This window comes from Sinocyclocheilus anshuiensis, unplaced genomic scaffold (assembly GCF_001515605.1).
Source record: "Sinocyclocheilus anshuiensis isolate Anshui unplaced genomic scaffold, SAMN03320099.WGS_v1.1 scaffold391, whole genome shotgun sequence".
NCBI lineage: Eukaryota > Metazoa > Chordata > Actinopteri > Cypriniformes > Cyprinidae > Sinocyclocheilus > Sinocyclocheilus anshuiensis.
The window spans coordinates 1515054-1531170 of record NW_015548229.1 but is presented as its reverse complement, the minus strand read 5'-3'; the positions used below and the strand labels follow the sequence as shown (position 1 = coordinate 1531170).

The 16117-nt window shown below is 36.3% G+C and overlaps 2 protein-coding genes across 3 annotated transcripts in view; one reads left to right on the top strand and one right to left on the bottom strand.

Annotated features, from left to right (window-relative positions):
• LOC107654562 (dihydropyrimidinase-related protein 4-like) overlaps window positions 1–6696 on the top strand; it is a 16865-nt gene extending 10169 nt beyond the window's left edge. For both annotated transcript variants that reach the window (XM_016441695.1, XM_016441696.1), the window contains 11 exons: window positions 415–579; window positions 720–781; window positions 1305–1385; window positions 1517–1585; window positions 1673–1793; window positions 1880–2036; window positions 3853–3994; window positions 4280–4450; window positions 4676–4855; window positions 4982–5153; window positions 6543–6696. In XM_016441695.1, coding sequence (XP_016297181.1) covers window positions 415–579; window positions 720–781; window positions 1305–1385; window positions 1517–1585; window positions 1673–1793; window positions 1880–2036; window positions 3853–3994; window positions 4280–4450; window positions 4676–4855; window positions 4982–5153; window positions 6543–6634 — 1412 coding nt within the window. In that variant the 3' untranslated portion in view covers window positions 6635–6696. The remainder of the gene's footprint in view (window positions 1–414; window positions 580–719; window positions 782–1304; window positions 1386–1516; window positions 1586–1672; window positions 1794–1879; window positions 2037–3852; window positions 3995–4279; window positions 4451–4675; window positions 4856–4981; window positions 5154–6542) is intronic.
• A 4146-nt stretch (window positions 6697–10842) lies between these two features.
• LOC107654563 (E3 ubiquitin-protein ligase TRIM39-like) lies at window positions 10843–15738 on the bottom strand. Its single transcript, XM_016441697.1, has 6 exons — window positions 15294–15738; window positions 13809–13904; window positions 13317–13547; window positions 13129–13151; window positions 12429–12547; window positions 10843–11466 (listed from the first exon to the last, which is right to left on the bottom strand). Exons 1-6 carry the CDS (start codon window positions 15705–15707, stop codon window positions 10931–10933), a joined length of 1419 nt encoding a protein of 472 aa, XP_016297183.1. The 5' UTR covers window positions 15708–15738; the 3' UTR covers window positions 10843–10930.
• Between the last annotated feature and the right edge of the window lie 379 nt (window positions 15739–16117).

Sequence of the window (16117 nt, the reverse complement as noted above, 5' to 3'; positions counted from 1 at the left end):
GTGTGTGTGTGTGTGTGTGTGTGTGTGTATGTGTTGTACAGTATTAGGGCATAAGAGCTTGTCAGGTCTCATAAAATCAGTTGAATTGGGGACACAGCGCTGTCACTGTCTGTTCTCTTCTCTTCTGCTCAACTTTCCTCAGATAAGCCACTCAACTGCTAGAGTCATTTAGGACACAGAAATCATTGTGATTAAAAGGTCTTAAACAAATGAAGGCCATAAAAAGGTCTTAAATCTGAGCAGATCATGGCATTATATGTTGCATGCATTGCTAAAAATTAACATCCTCCTCAATATTTTTGTCTTGTTTTCCATTACAAACATCGAAACATCCTTAAATCAAGATACATTTTCTTGAGATGCAAAATGAAGATGAAATGCATTTTTCATTGTCATGCTCTGCTCATCTTTTAGTTGACCATGTTGTGCCTGAACTGGGAACTAGTTTACTGGCAGCGTATGACCAGTGGAGGGATACGGCGCACAAGAGGTCATGCTGTGATTACTCTCTGCACATTGACATCACTCGCTGGCATGATGGGCTGTTTGAGGAGCTGGAGTATCTGGTCAAAGATAAAGGTGATGTGAGATTTCAGGTGTGACTTTGATATTTTTGCTTTCTGCGTATATTATGTTTCTTTTTATCTAAACAAAAACACATTCTGCATTCAGCTCCAAAAAGATAAATGACATTATAACAACACAATTTCTCTTTTTAGGGGTCAACTCCTTCCTGATCTTCATGGCTTATAAGGACAAGTATCAGAGCTCTGATACACAGGTATATAAAATAATACAAAATAATGTTTACACTACAGTTCAAAAGTATGAGGTCTGTAAGATTGTTTTTAATGCTCACCAAGGCTGTATTTATTTGATCAAAAATTCAGTAAAAACCGTAATATTGTGAAATATTATTACAATTTAAAATAACTGTTTTCTATTTTAATATCTTTTAAAATGTTATTTATTCCTGTGACGCAAAGCTGAATTTTCAGCATCATTACTCCAGTGTTCAGTGTCACACGATCCTTCAGAAATCATTCTAATATGCTGATTTGCTCCTAAAGATTTTTTTCAGGATTCTTGGATGAATAGAAAGTAAAAAAAAAAACTGAATTTAAAATAGAAATCCTTTGTGACAGTACAAATGTTTGACTTTGATCAATTTAGTGCATCCTTGAGGAATAATACAAATATTAATTTCTTAAAAAAAAAATCTTACTGACCCCAACCTTTTGAACACTTAGCAATGTAGGTTTATAGATCCTGTTTCCAAGAACTAACACTCTCTGTGTCTTTAGATCTATGAGATGTTTAGTGCCATGAGGGAACTGGGTGCCATCGCACAGGTTCATGCTGAAAACGGTGACATCATTGAGGAGGTTGTTACCATTAATCTACATTACTTCAATTGTTAATGCATTTCAACTACAGTATATTCTTTTACAAAATGTACCAGTTTCTTTCCTTTCTCTATACTTAAATGCATTCTTGTGTTTGTTTGTAACCTCAGGAACAGAAGAAGCTTTTGGATCTGGGAATCACTGGCCCAGAAGGACATGTCCTAAGCCACCCGGAGGAGGTTTGTCTTAATGGTTCGGGTCTGTTTAATTCAAAATCTGTTCTACCGCTGGTTAACATCAGCATTACTTCTGCTGTTCTTCTCTAGGTGGAGACTGAGGCTGTGTATCGAGCCGTCACCATTGCTAAACAGGCCAACTGCCCTCTCTATGTCACAAAGGTGATGAGCAAACCAGCTGCTGATGTCATCGCCAAGGCCAGGAAAAAGGGTACGAGAGTTGATAGAGCTCTACAAGACTGTAACAGAAACACAAAGACTCAAATGTTTGTGTCATGTGCATGGATTCATTTTCAGGCATGGTCATCTATGGAGAACCAATCGCAGCCGGCCTGGGCACGGACGGATCGCACTACTGGAGCAAAAACTGGGCCAAAGCTGCTGCATTTGTCATGTCTCCTCCTCTCAGCTCCGACACGAGCACTCCGGATTACCTCAGCTCACTGCTGTCCTGGTAAGCAGCTCAAATCAGGCCAAATACCAGCTTTTCACTTAAATTTTCAGCAGCATATGCTACAGATTGGGGTTGGTACAATTTTTTTTAATGTGAAAGAAGTCTCTTATGCTTAGCAAGGCTGCAATTATTTGATCAAACATACAGAAAACAGACAGTAATCGTGTAAAATATTATTTCAGTTTAAATAACTCTTTCTATTTTAAAATGTTTTAAAATGTAATTTATTCCTGTGATGCAAAGCTGAATTTTCAGCATCATTACTTCAGTCTTCAGTGCCACATGATCTTTCAGAAATCAATCTAATTACATGCTGATTTGCTGCTCTTATTACTATTATTATTATCAGTGCTGAAACGTTTTGCTGCTTCATATTTTTGTGGAACCATTACATATTTTTTTCAGGATTCTTTGTTGAATAGAAAGTTCAAAAGAACAGATGTATTTGAAATCTAAATCTTTTGTAACGTTCATATACATTGTCATATAAATGACACTCAAATATATGACACTGTGTGTGTGTGAAGTTCAAAAGAACAGATGTATTTGAAATCTAAATCTTTTGTAACATTCATATACATTGTCATATAAATGACACTCAAATATATGACACTGTGTGTGTGTGTGTGTGTACAAACAAATATTATAGTATAATAATTATATATGAGATATATATATAGAGAGAGAGAGAGATTAATTGCACTCTTTTTAAATATTTTGAAGTTGAAGATTAAAGGCCAGATTTACTAACAGCTTGCATCAGCACAAATCCTTTTTTTGGAGTTAAAAAACTACTGTCAGGATTTACTAAAGACACTCCGAGAAAAATTTGCACTAAAAGTAGCTGACCTTATTGCATATGCATTTATAGGAGTTTCCATTTCACATGCTAAATTTAAAGTACTTAATGAATCATGCAAGGTGATTTACTAAGGTTTGGTAGTCAGTTTACTGGTGTTTGCATCATTTTTTAACACCCCAAAAAAATCATGTCTTAACTTATTTTGCGCCTGTGTTGTTAGTAAATCACACACTGCTGATTATCTTCGGCTCTGCTAGTTTGCGGCCCTACACTAATGGAAGAAATTATAGTCTGCCTCGACCCAGCTTCCACTCCAAATTGTGTATTAAACTATGCTCCTTTCTCTACAAAGAGCTTAATTATCATATAGATAGTTCTTTCCGATCTTAATCATATGTAAATAGTACCTCCGGAGCGATAATTTGTCACTTATAGCGTGGGAGCAGCAGCAGGCCGTCAAGAACCATCTGCTGACCAAAAGGGTACATGAAATAACTGCTATGGATTCTGTTTAATCTTATCACCTGAACATTTGGTTGTTCCCACTTGAGTCTACCGAAGATGTGGGAACGGAAGGCTATCACTTTCATTGTCATCCGCAATTTACATTTAAAACGAAACTTAATTTACATGTTGAGCGGGAAGATGAACGTAATACAGTATAAAATGATTGAGCTTAGGATGTTCGGGGTTCAGTCTGACTCCGTTGAACCCAAGGTACTACATGTACTTTGTCACTACTATTCTGTAATAAAAGTTATTCTTCATCAAGATCTTCGACGTCTTCACTTTTTCTTACACTAATTTGCGCTGCTCTTGTTAGATTGCATTGGTCTTAATGGAAATGATCTTACTACATCTGTGTTCTTTAATTTGCACATTGACAGTAGAACAAGAGCTTTTGACTCTCATCTGCGCTTTTTAGGGATTGCGGCCTAATTTGCTCTGCTTAGTAAATCTGGCCCTTAGTCTTCAGAAAGCATTACACTTACTGACCGTCATGAACTGTTTCAGTGGGGATCTTCAGGTGACGGCCAGCGCTCACTGCACCTTCACCACGGCACAGAAAGCTGTTGGAAAGGACAACTTCACCCTCATTCCGGAGGGGACCAACGGCATCGAGGAGCGTATGAGCATCGTCTGGGACAAAGCTGTGGTAGGCCTCACAATACAGTCTCTCTTTCTCAACTAAATAAAAAAATAATGCATGTAAGATTTAAAAAAAATATTATATACTTCAACACTGCAAACCACACTGCAGCTTTAAGTTTGCATTTTTTGTGATATTTGGATCCTCTATTAGCCATTATGTCATGAATTCCCAGGTCAGAGTTCAAACATGAACAGCAAAAGAGCTTCTGTGCATATGCTTGCAACTTCCATTCGTATGTGACAGTGCATTGTCTTATTCGCAGTTTCCAATAATGTTTTTGTCACATAGGCAACCGGTAAAATGGACGAGAATGATTTTGTTGCAGTAACGAGCACAAATGCTGCAAAAATCTTCAACCTGTATCCTCGGAAAGGCCGAATCGCTGTAGGATCGGATGCTGACATTGTCATCTGGAACACCAAGGAGACAAAAACCTTTTCTGCCAAAACTCACAATCTGGTATGAGAATTGCAAAAAAAGATAACCTATTAACAATGGTATTTTTATTCATCCCACGTCACTGTACTTACCTAACTATTGGTTTAGAGTGGAAACAGTTCTAGTCTTCTACAGCTGGATTCTGTCTAAACTCATCAGAATTCTGTTAAGTCCTTGTAATATTCCATTGGAATTTTGTGGATGTGAAATGTAAAACTCCTTATTCTGATCTATGTTTCGCCGCAGACAGTGGAGGTGAATATCTTTGAGGGAATGGAGTGCCGAGGTTTCCCTGTGGTGGTCATCAGTCAGGGCAGGATCGTTCTAGAGGACGGGAAACTCAATGTGACAGAGGGTTCCGGCCGCTTCATACCCAGAAAAGCCTATCCGGACTTTGTCTACAAGAGAATCAAGGCTCGAGGCAGGGTAAGAATGTCTGTGTGATTATGAGTGTTGACTTACTCAGCACAGTTAAATAACCGATTGAAATCCCTCACAGACTTTTCAAGTTTAAAAAGATGTACATTTTTATTATTTAAATTTTTTTTGCAGATGGCTGATGTTCGTGGTGTTCCTAGAGGAAACTATGATGGCCCCGTTCATGATGTCATCAGTATGACCAAATCTGTGCCAGCCACTCCCACCACTAGAGGGCCCTCATGTCCAGGAAAGACCCCAGGGGGACCAGCTAGAAATCTGCACCAATCTGGGTTCACTTTATCTGGTAAGCACCTTTGATTTTGATGTATTTGTTGTAGTATAAAACAGTAGGGTTCTAGAAGTAAATATACCATTTGTTTCCATTTGTATTTTTTAATAATAATACTATGCATTTATTTACTTTTTACTGTACTGTTTAACTGAATCTACATACAGTATAGGCCTATACAGTTTGGGCTATAGTGATAATAAAATGTAAAAAAAGAAATTAAACGTGGGGTGAGCGATTTTTCAAAAACGCTTTAGAAAACTGATTGGGGCCGAGTAGCAAAACAAACTCGTAGCCAATCAGCAGTAAGAGGCGTGTTTACTCATGATGTGGAGGAGAGAGCGTTCAGTGCACAGGACAGACATTAGACGAGCCGAGCGACAGAAAGATAGAGATGGCGGATAAAAACATTGGTTTTGCTTTGTTTCACAGAACTAATCGTTGCCTGGGTTGCGTACGTATGTGTGGGGCGGAGCTATCACAATAGGGGTGAGACCCTTTTGGAGTAGGGGCGTGTTTGTTTTGGTGATTACAAATGTCAACATTGGCTACCAGAAATCACTTACCCCACCTTTAATACTTTAAGATCTTTATAATATTTCTTGATCACTGAATCAACATATTCGAACTTGTGAAGGATCATGTGAAATATTAAAATATAATAAAAAGTAAAATTTTAAATATTTCACGATATTACTGTTGTTACTGTATTTTTTATCAAATCAATGCAGCCTTGATTAGCGTAAAAGACTTCTTTAAAAAACATTTTGCCAACCTCAAACGTTTGATCGGTATATTTATATAATTAACAATGTTTACTTTTAACTATTTAATTTGCTATATTAACATGCTATGTTTAAGTATTTGAAATTAAGCACCTTGTGAATGGGACTGGTACTTAAATCACAATACAAAAATATATTTAAAAATTATGATGAGAAAATAAGAAAATGTAATTTTAATCATGAGAATCTCTTGTTGTGATCATGAAAAAAAAAATTTGGTTTCATGAAAAATGGCTTTGAAAATGCAAATCACTTTGAAAGCTCTCAATGGCCAATGCACTTAAAATATGTTGTAATACATCAAATGTAATAGTCACTTGTTTTATTGCACAATGATTTTTGATTCAATTACATCATCCACAGCACATTTGATCTTTGACCTTGTTGGTTTGGTTCATGGCTTTGAACTCTTTATGGAGAAAAAGAATGAGTAAAGTACATCCAGAACAATGCTGCTGAAAAGTAGTGCTATGTGTAATCTGAGTCTCTTTCTCTGTGACCTAAATCAAGTAGACGTCATTTGGAGCTCATGCAGACGTGCTTTCATTACACTGAGCTCTATGTATCCAAACTAAGGTTTCAACGGGTTTTTTTATTTATTTATTTTTTTTACTCAAAGGCACTCAAATGGACGACCACATCGCCAGGCGTACGACACAGAGGATCGTAGCGCCACCTGGAGGCCGTTCCAATATCACATCCCTCTCATGAACCTCGTCCACCAGGGGATCCAACAACAGCAGTTCCGCCTCCTCCGGCTTCCAGTTTTATATTACCTGAATCATGCAATGTGTATCCAAACTTAAGGTTTCAACGGGTTTTTTTATTTATTTATTTTTTTTACTCAAAGGCACTCAAATGGACGACCACATCGCCAGGCGTACGACACAGAGGATCGTAGCGCCACCTGGAGGCCGTTCCAATATCACATCCCTCTCATGAACCTCGTCCACCAGGGGATCCAACAACAGCAGTTCCGCCTCCTCCGGCTTCCAGTTTTATATTACCTGAATCATGCAAATATTAATCCCAATAAATCCATACACACTGCCAACCCAATAGGCTATGCAGCAACTCACTATAGCTTTCCATGAATTCATATTCACTATATAATCTGCCTCTCCTCTGATCAGACTCACTCATAATGTAGCATGCTCTTTTATCAGAGTCACCCAGAATCCATTCTGCTTTAGCATAGCATTGATGGCGTAAAGACGGCTAGTGATTGTTGTGTTTGTGAACTCATTCTAGTACTGCCTTTCAACCAGTGCTTTCCTCCTGCGACATGTAGATTCAGACAAGACGATTAAAAGGGAAGTGTGTTTTCTATGGAAGGCCGTTTATGCCATAGAAAAAAATAATAAAAAAAGGTAATTGCAACTTTTTTTAAATTGCAGGAATGAAAATGAAACTTAATTGCAAACTTGGAATTCAGAGGGGAAAAAACTGAATTATGAGATCTAAACTCAGAATTGTGAGATGTAAACTTGGAAATCTGGAGAGAAAAAAAAACAGAATTATGAAATGTAAACTTGGAATTCTGAGGGGGGTAAAATCAGAATGATGAGATATAAACTCAGAATTATGAGACACACTTGGAATTCTGAGAAAAAAATGAAATCTGAGATATAAACTCAGAATTGTGCGATGCATGGATTCTGTGTATGAAATCATGAATTTTGACTTTTTTTTTCACACAATTACAAGTTTCCGACGTTTTTCTCAGAATTGCAAGAAACAACCCAGTGGGCAATTGATGTTGAAAACACATTAAATTGTGTCAAAAACTTGACATGACGTTAATTTGATGTAAATTGAATGTCAAACATATTGGCCTACATATACATTAAATAAATTTCTGTGTGGAATTTACTTCCTATTTTCACCCAATTACCACTGGAAGAAATTGCAGTCCTAACTGAATTTAAAATGATGTTACAGCATCTTGATCAAGTCTTGACTAATATTTGATGTAAAATTGATATCAAGGTGCCTGCTGGGAAGTCACAAGTACCCTTTTTATTTTTTTATTCCATGGCGGAAACAGGCTTCCACAGTTTTCTGCACCAGTAGTGATGCAAAGAACACTTCATCTTTAAGAGATTGTTGTCCTGTCATTGTGCTTTAAAGAAAAATCAAGAACTACCTACTGATGGTCTTAGTGCTAAGATATAAAGAAAAGACAAAAAGAAACTGTTATTGTTAGGCTTATGTTGTATCTGAGACTAGAGCAAAAAATGGATTGTAGACTTCTGCCTCTAGCTGCATTCATGATTTACGGTTTCGTTTTGAAAGCTAAGACTCATCACACAGATACAGCAATCAGCAATGCATTTTTTCTATGTTTCTAAGATGATGTTTGGTGCTCTCAATCTATAGATTCAACACATGCCAATGTGTTACTGTGAGAAATAGTCACTTTTTGAACCCAGATGAACGTTTTTTTTAATTCTTTGAGGTTTATATTCCTGTAATGCATTTAATTACTAAGTCTTTTTGTAGTCTTACCCAGTAATTACTGGAAATCTCCATATTAGATGTAATGTAATTTTCGTGAGATATTTCAGAAGGTCAGTGAAACTGAGAGAAAGCGATCAGTGGATTGTTTTTCTACCTTCTTGTTCATTCTGTAAATATATTGTTTTTTATTTTTGTGCATGGTTTGCATGTCCTCAATAATAAAAAAAAAAGTTTAAAGAAAAATTGCCATTTCGATCATTTCACTATAGTGCGTATGTAGTTTTATTGTTAAGATCCTTAAGATCTTATATATGTGTGTGTGTGTGTGTGTGTGTATACATTATATATACAGTGGGTACGGAAAGTATTCAGAGATTGTTGCAGCAGCTGTCCGGGTGGCTGGTCTCAGACGATCTTGGAGGTGAAGATGCTGGATGTGGAGGTCCTGGGCTGGTGTGGTTACACGTGGTCTGCGGTTGTGAGGCCGGTTGGATGTACTGCCAAATTCTCTGAAATGCCTTTTTTTATTAGTAGTAATAGTATTTTCATGAGACTACGACAGTGCAATAGTGCTATTTAAAGCAAGCGTTGTTTGCAAAAATTCTAAAGTTTTACTAATAACCACTGGTCAAAATATTTTGATATTTTGTATTCCAGAAGTACCTGTATATTAGTATGTATATTGTGCATAGTTTGCAAATCTTCTGCACTTGACCTTCCATTTGCAATGTGATGAATGACGTCATTACAGAATTTTGAATTGAATTAAAAATGCAAAATAAGGAAACATGCAAAGTTACAGTCATGACAATACAACATACAACTGTTTGAAAACTTTGTTGCAAAATGATTGTTTCACCTACTATTTAAAAAAGTAGCTTATTTATACTGCACAATATTCAGTAATGTTAATCTAATATTCAATTCTGAACATGCGTGCTGCCACTGACTTCCTACTTTACATGATGACATTTGAAAGCATTTCAAACGTCTGATTACATTCACAAATGTTTGATTACATACTATTAATGCTTAAGTTTGCTGTTGTAAGATGCTGCAGATGGCAATATACTCTCCTATGTGCATGCGTCTCTCGCTAGATCTGCACTAGTAGTTTGCAAAGTCATGATAACGGCATGGTAAAGAGCATCTGCATGCTAAAGCTCAGGCGAGGGGGAGCGAGTGTCTGTCATCGGCTGGGCTTGATGAGGCTGGACAGCTGGAGATGTCATCAGAGCTCATTCACCCAGAGTTCACAGAGCTTCAGCACAAAGACGACATGAACAACAAGCATTTGATGCTCAAACTTCATTCATATTGGAAGTTTCTTCAGCTGTGCTCAGAAGTTTAGAATTTTCTCAAACCTTGTACTATTTAGTGATTTATACACTACTGTTCAATAGTATGTGGTCAGTAATATTATTTTTTAAAATAAAGTAATAATTTTATTCAGCAAGGATGCATTCATTTAATCAAAAGTGACAGTGAAGACATTTATAATGTTACAAAAGATTTCTATTACAAATGCTGTACTTTTTAATTATCCTAAAAGAAAATCATGGTTTCCACAAAAATATTAAGCAGCACAACTGTTTTCAACATTGATAATACATTTTTCTTGAGCAGCAAATCAGCATATTAGAATGATTTCTGAAGGATCGTGTGACTTAAAGACTGGAGTAATGATGCTGAAAATTTGGTCGCAAGAATTTACATTTCTTAAAAAATATTCAAATAGAAAAAAATTAAAGTGTAAATGTTTCACAATATGACTGTCTTACAGTATTGTTTTGATAAAAAAATAAATAAATGCAGTCTTGGTGACTTCAAAAACATTAAAAAAATCTTACTCAAACTTTTGAATGGTAGCGTTCTAACTTTCATATCATGTTCTTTCCACATCACATTCAGAACTCAAAACACAACCCAAAAATCACAATTTATAGAAACTAATCTTAAAAAAACAGCAGTAATATTCTGGAATATTATTACCATTTAAAATAACTCTTTTCTTTTTTGGATATATTTTAAAATGTGTTCCTATGATGCAACGCTGAATTTTCAGCATCATTACTCCAGTGTCACATGATCCTTCAGAAATCATTCTAATATGCTGTTTTGATGCTAAAGAAACATTTCTGATTATTATCAATACTGAAATGTTGTGCTGATTAATAGTTTTGTGGAAACTGTGATACTTTTTTTTTTTACATCACTTTGGATCGATTTAATGCATCCTGGCTGAATAAAGATATTAATTTCCTTGGGGAAAATACAGTAGTGTATCGAGACTTGCTAAAAGGATAGTTCACCCAAAAATGAAAAAATAAATAAATAGATAAATAAATAAAAATCTAAGTCAATGGCTACCGTCGACTGTTTGGTTACCCACGTTCTTCAAAATATCTTCTTTTGTGTTCAGCATAAGAATTTACATACATACAGGTTTGGAGGTCTGGGTGAGTAAATAATGACAAAATAGTTATTTTTGGGTGAACTATACCTTTAAGTCATTCTTGTACTAGTTCAGTCCTTCCATCTGTTGAGTTACTCCGTGTACACAGACACCTTCTCCGCTAAAATATGCAGTGGATGTCTTTTACATGTATTGGAGAAATACGGAAACACTTTTTCCGTAAACTTTTGCTTATACTTGTACAGCAGAGAGTTGTCTCCGGCATCCGAGAACATCACTCTGCCGGCCTCCCAGTCGAGCTGAACGCGAATCTTCTGAGGTTTCTTCTTGAGCGTCAGAGGAGCGCTGGTGGGCGTCCGCGCGCGGTACTCTCCTCCGCACAGGCAGATGGTCCACATGCTGTGCTCAGGGCTCGGCGGGAGCCACTCTTTACGCTGCACGCTTTCTTTCACCACCCCCAGCGCCCACTCACTGCAGTCTCCCACCTCCACGTCCCAGCTGTGCCGGCCGGAGCTGAAGCCCTCGGAGCCCAGGACGCAGTCGTAGAAGCAGAAGCGCTCGGGGTTGTCCGGGACCTGCTGCTCTTCTTCGGTGTAGCGGATGGTGGTGAGGTCGTCGGACAGAGTGACGCAGACGTCTGCAGTGTTGGGGTCGAGGATCACGGGAGCTGCAGGTTTGACAGGTATTCAGAGTTTAGTCACTTGCAAGATGAGTTTTAAGGCAGTTGCAAGTGATTAAACTGGATATTCATGAACTAAAATGTAAATTCTACTTTGTGAAATAATCAGTATGCTACACTGTAAAAAAAATGATGAAGGAAAACAATATAAGATTACTGGAGTACGTTCACATGAAAATACTAGGCCTATTTTAGTCTTTCTACTTAAATATTTCGTGTTTAATTTAATGTGTTACTTTCCGTTTCTTTGAAATTAATCGTGACAAATTGTATTTAGTTTACCTTTTTTGTGTACTTTTTTAACACACACACACACACACACACACACACACACACACATACACATACATATATATATATATATATATATATATATTATTTAATGGAAAATAAATGGGGGGGGGTTTACACCAATTTTGAACAAAATTTTACGGTCTAAACTTTTAGTTTTTATTAATTTATTTCATAATTTAATAATTTGTTTTAAATATATATAAAAAAAATCATAAAAAAAACATTACATTTTTAATTTAATTTAATTTCAAATCAATTTAATGCATGTAATATCTAAATATTTAACCAAAGGAATATGAAGTTTCTTTCAGTCGAAACTATTAAAATAATAGAAAATATTCTTGATTTGTTTCTCTACCTTCAAAAGTGCAATATCATCAGCTCTCATGGCCTCTTCTGTTGAATTAATATCTAAACATTAGATATTGTTGAGCTAATTTTTAAATATTTAACTAAAGGAATTTGTTAATCAGTTTTTTTATTTCATTTTACAAAGGATGCATAAAGACCAGAAAAAAAGCAGATACATGTCAAAAGTCTGGATCGGTTATACTAGGAGTACAGCGATTAGGAACCAACCTTAATATATAATTTCTAAAAAAATAAAATAAAAAAACTGATGGCTTTCTGAGCACAACAGTAGATTTTGCTCTTACTGTATGTGACAGCGGTCTGCATCTTCTCCCACACTCTGAACTTGAGCGAGCCGATGTGTTTGGCCACATCAATCAAAGCTCCGGAGATTTCCACCGGATCCTGAACGCTGCAGTCCATCCTGCGACAGAAACAGAGAAGCTTCATCAAAAACTGTGAGGTTCATCTGAAACTGACAATGAGCCTCGAACTCAACTCACATTAATGTTACAAGCCATTTGACTTTTTATTTACTAAATAGTCTTGTGGCTGCAGGCTGCTAAACCAATAACCCTGCCTGGGTTTATTCTGCACAAGAAAGAATGAATGAATAAATGTATGAACGAACGAATAAAAAAATATTTTTAGTAACTTTCATTTCGTGTAATTTCCATATCACTATGAATAAACAGTGAAACATACAGAACTCAAAATGCAGCCCAAAATCACAATTTATAGAAACTAATCTTTAAAAAACAGCAATAATATTCTTCAGAAAAATGACTACCATTTAAAATAATAAATAAATAATCATTTTCAGCATCATTACTCCAGTCTTCCAGTCCAGTGTCACATGATACTTCAGAAATGATTCTAAAATGCTGATTTGATGCTCGAGATTATTATCAATATTGAAAAGTATTGATTGTGCAAATATGGATTATTATCAATATTTGCGCAAGAATGAATGGATGGATGAATGAATAAATACAATATTTTTACCGTTCTGATTTCTTCTTGTAGTTCTGTAACAGAAAGATCAGAGAATTTTCAGAAAATGTGCTGCTCCAGTTTCTCTTAAACAGACCAAATTGATATGCATGCAATATATATTTAACCAAAGGAATATGATTTTTCTTTCAATCTATACTATTCAAATAATAGAAAATAATCTTGATTTATTTCCCTACCTTCAGAAATGCCATATCATCAGCGCTCATGGCCTCTTCTGTTGAACTAATGGCTTCTCTTAAGGTCATGATCGCATCTGTTAGTTTGTCCATCTTCTCCTTCATCTTCTGGCTCTTCTGCTCCTCTTCCTCGCTCAGAGCTCTCAGCATGGAGATCTCCTCATCATGCAGGAACTGATGGAGCTTTTCAAAGTTCTCCTTTATCAGACGCACGGTCTTCTGGGCCTGTCTCTGTCCGGAGGGTGGAGAGACGTTCAGAAATTACTGCCACAATGTGTTTGTGCAAAATGTTTAAAAATGTATTAAGTGAGTAATAAAATAGCTAATTACTGAAGTGCACAGTCACATGAAAAGTATATGTGGGATACATTTTAGCCATTAAATTCACTTTAGTCTTAAACACAGTCCTGTTAAAATATGCAAAAGCCCCCAAACAGCCTGAATATCCTGTTAAAGTTGGCTTGCATTGCTCTTTTGACTCGGAGATGTTACCCTGATGTGTTCTGAAGTTTCCTGGCTGGTTTGTTTGGCTGTGTTGAACATCTCCAGCTTCTCCTGCAGGGGTCTGAGAGCTGCTCTCAGCTCCCTCTGAGAACAAAGTGAATTCTTGTCAGTTCATCTGAAACTACCACTAGCATGCTATTGATATAACAGAACCAGAACTTACTGGGATTCACTCCTATAAGTTAGTGCCACTAATTATGAATTTAGAATAATAATAATAATAATAAAAAAAATCTATTTAGTCGTTCTTAGTGTAATCTAGTCTTTTTTGCAATCAATTATCATTGCAGCCCACATTATTACAACACTTATGTTTTAAAGCATCTAGAAAATAGAAATACCGGCCAATGCCGATAATCGCATCTACAGTGGCTGGATATTTTAATGCTGATATTTTATAAACAATCAAGTTATCACAATATTTACTCAAAATATAAAAAAAAACTAATATTGAAATATTTATCAAATATTTATTAAAACATAAATAAAAATACCACAAATATATTTTAAAAGTTTTTAAATATATTTAATAACATTAACAAGACTGCCAATAAATGTTGAACGTAAAACTGCACAATAATTTGAGATTACACCAAATTACATGCTTGAAAACTGAAAATGGTGAAATTTTGGATGATTTATCAGCCTAGCTGATATATTGGTCTATCGCTAAAAGACAGTGTTATTGGCAAAAAACGAAAAATGGCCAAATATTAGGCAATTTATAGTTCAATCGCTACTACATTTATTATTCATTTTGCAGACGCTATTTGTTATAAAATTAACAAGACTGTCATTAAACATGGTACATGGACATGGTAAAATGGTCCAATAATTTGGGATTACACTGAATTACATGCTAACCTCAAAATGGCAAAATATTAGATGAATTATCAGCCTCAAAACAGTCAAATATCAGTCTATTTATAGATCAATCTCTACCACTGTACATTTACATTTATTCATTTAGCGTGACTTACATTTGAAGAACACATGCAAAAAAAGTGAAATAAAATACTTATTTCACACATTATTTACTCAAAATTCAGTAAATAATTATAAAAGTTTATTAAAATATTTATCAAATATTTATAAAATGTATTTGTATTTTAGATTTAGCAAATATTTTTATATAAATAGAAATAATATATAAAAATATATTTTAAAGATTTTTTAAACTAAAGACTTACATTTTGAACTCAAAACTGCATGGTACAATAATTTGAGATTACACTGAATTACATGCTTGAAACTTCAAAATGGCAAAATATTGGATGATTTATCAGCCTTGCAGAAATTTTGGTTTACCACTAAAAGTCATGTTTATCCGCCGAAAAACTTGAAATGGCCAAATATCGGTCAATATATAGGGTCAATTCCTGCAATCACCATATTATAAAATATTTTAACTGACACTTTCAGTAATCAAGTTTAATAACTTAAATGCTGAAGTATTATGCACCTGTTTCTCACCTTACACTCTTGTGTGGCCTCTTCTATGGAGCTGCACTCGTGATCTTCATGTTCCTCGCCCTGACACTGATCACAGATCAGCTCCTCGTCCTCCATACAGTACTGAGTCAGTTTCTCTCTATGCTGTCTGCACAGATCTCCATCCTCCGCCGTCTCTCCACTCTCCACGCTGCTTCCCACCTGCCGCAGCTGCCCTTCAAACAACGAGTCGAGCAACCCCTTCAGCACGCTGTCCAACAACTCGCGGCCGTAGCACTCCGTACAGCCCGGCCCATCCTGGCCGAGCTCTTCTTGGCACAGCTGAAGGCAAGCCTGGCACAGAGTGTGTCCGCAGGGCAGCAGGAGCGACCCTTCACCCTGGCAGCCTGGGCACAAGGAGTCGCTGGAGGGTGAAGAGGGTTGATCGTCTGACATTATGGTAGGATGTTGTCGTCTTCTAAATCAACGTCTGGTCTGCAGCTCTCTGGTTGTTACACAATCACTGCAATGCACTGGGTATCAAAGGAAATCCCCGTTTGGATAGTCGGTGGTCTATTTATAAGCGAGTTATTTTGAAGTGAGCTCTCTTACTTGTTTATATGCAATGGTGTCTGTTTGGAGAGTTTTGCTTGGTGCAGATCACAGGGGAAGAGTTTGTTGCTGAGTCACTAGACCGTGTGTGTGTGTGTGGTCTGGCATTAAAGTGTAAAGTGATACCACTTTCCTCAAGTGCTCTAACATCAGTCAAAACCAAATCACTTTCATCTGCACCAATGCAAAATTTCACCACACTGACAGGAGCAAAGAGTTCCTCTGTTTATCTGCCAAAAAAGGTTGACTACTGT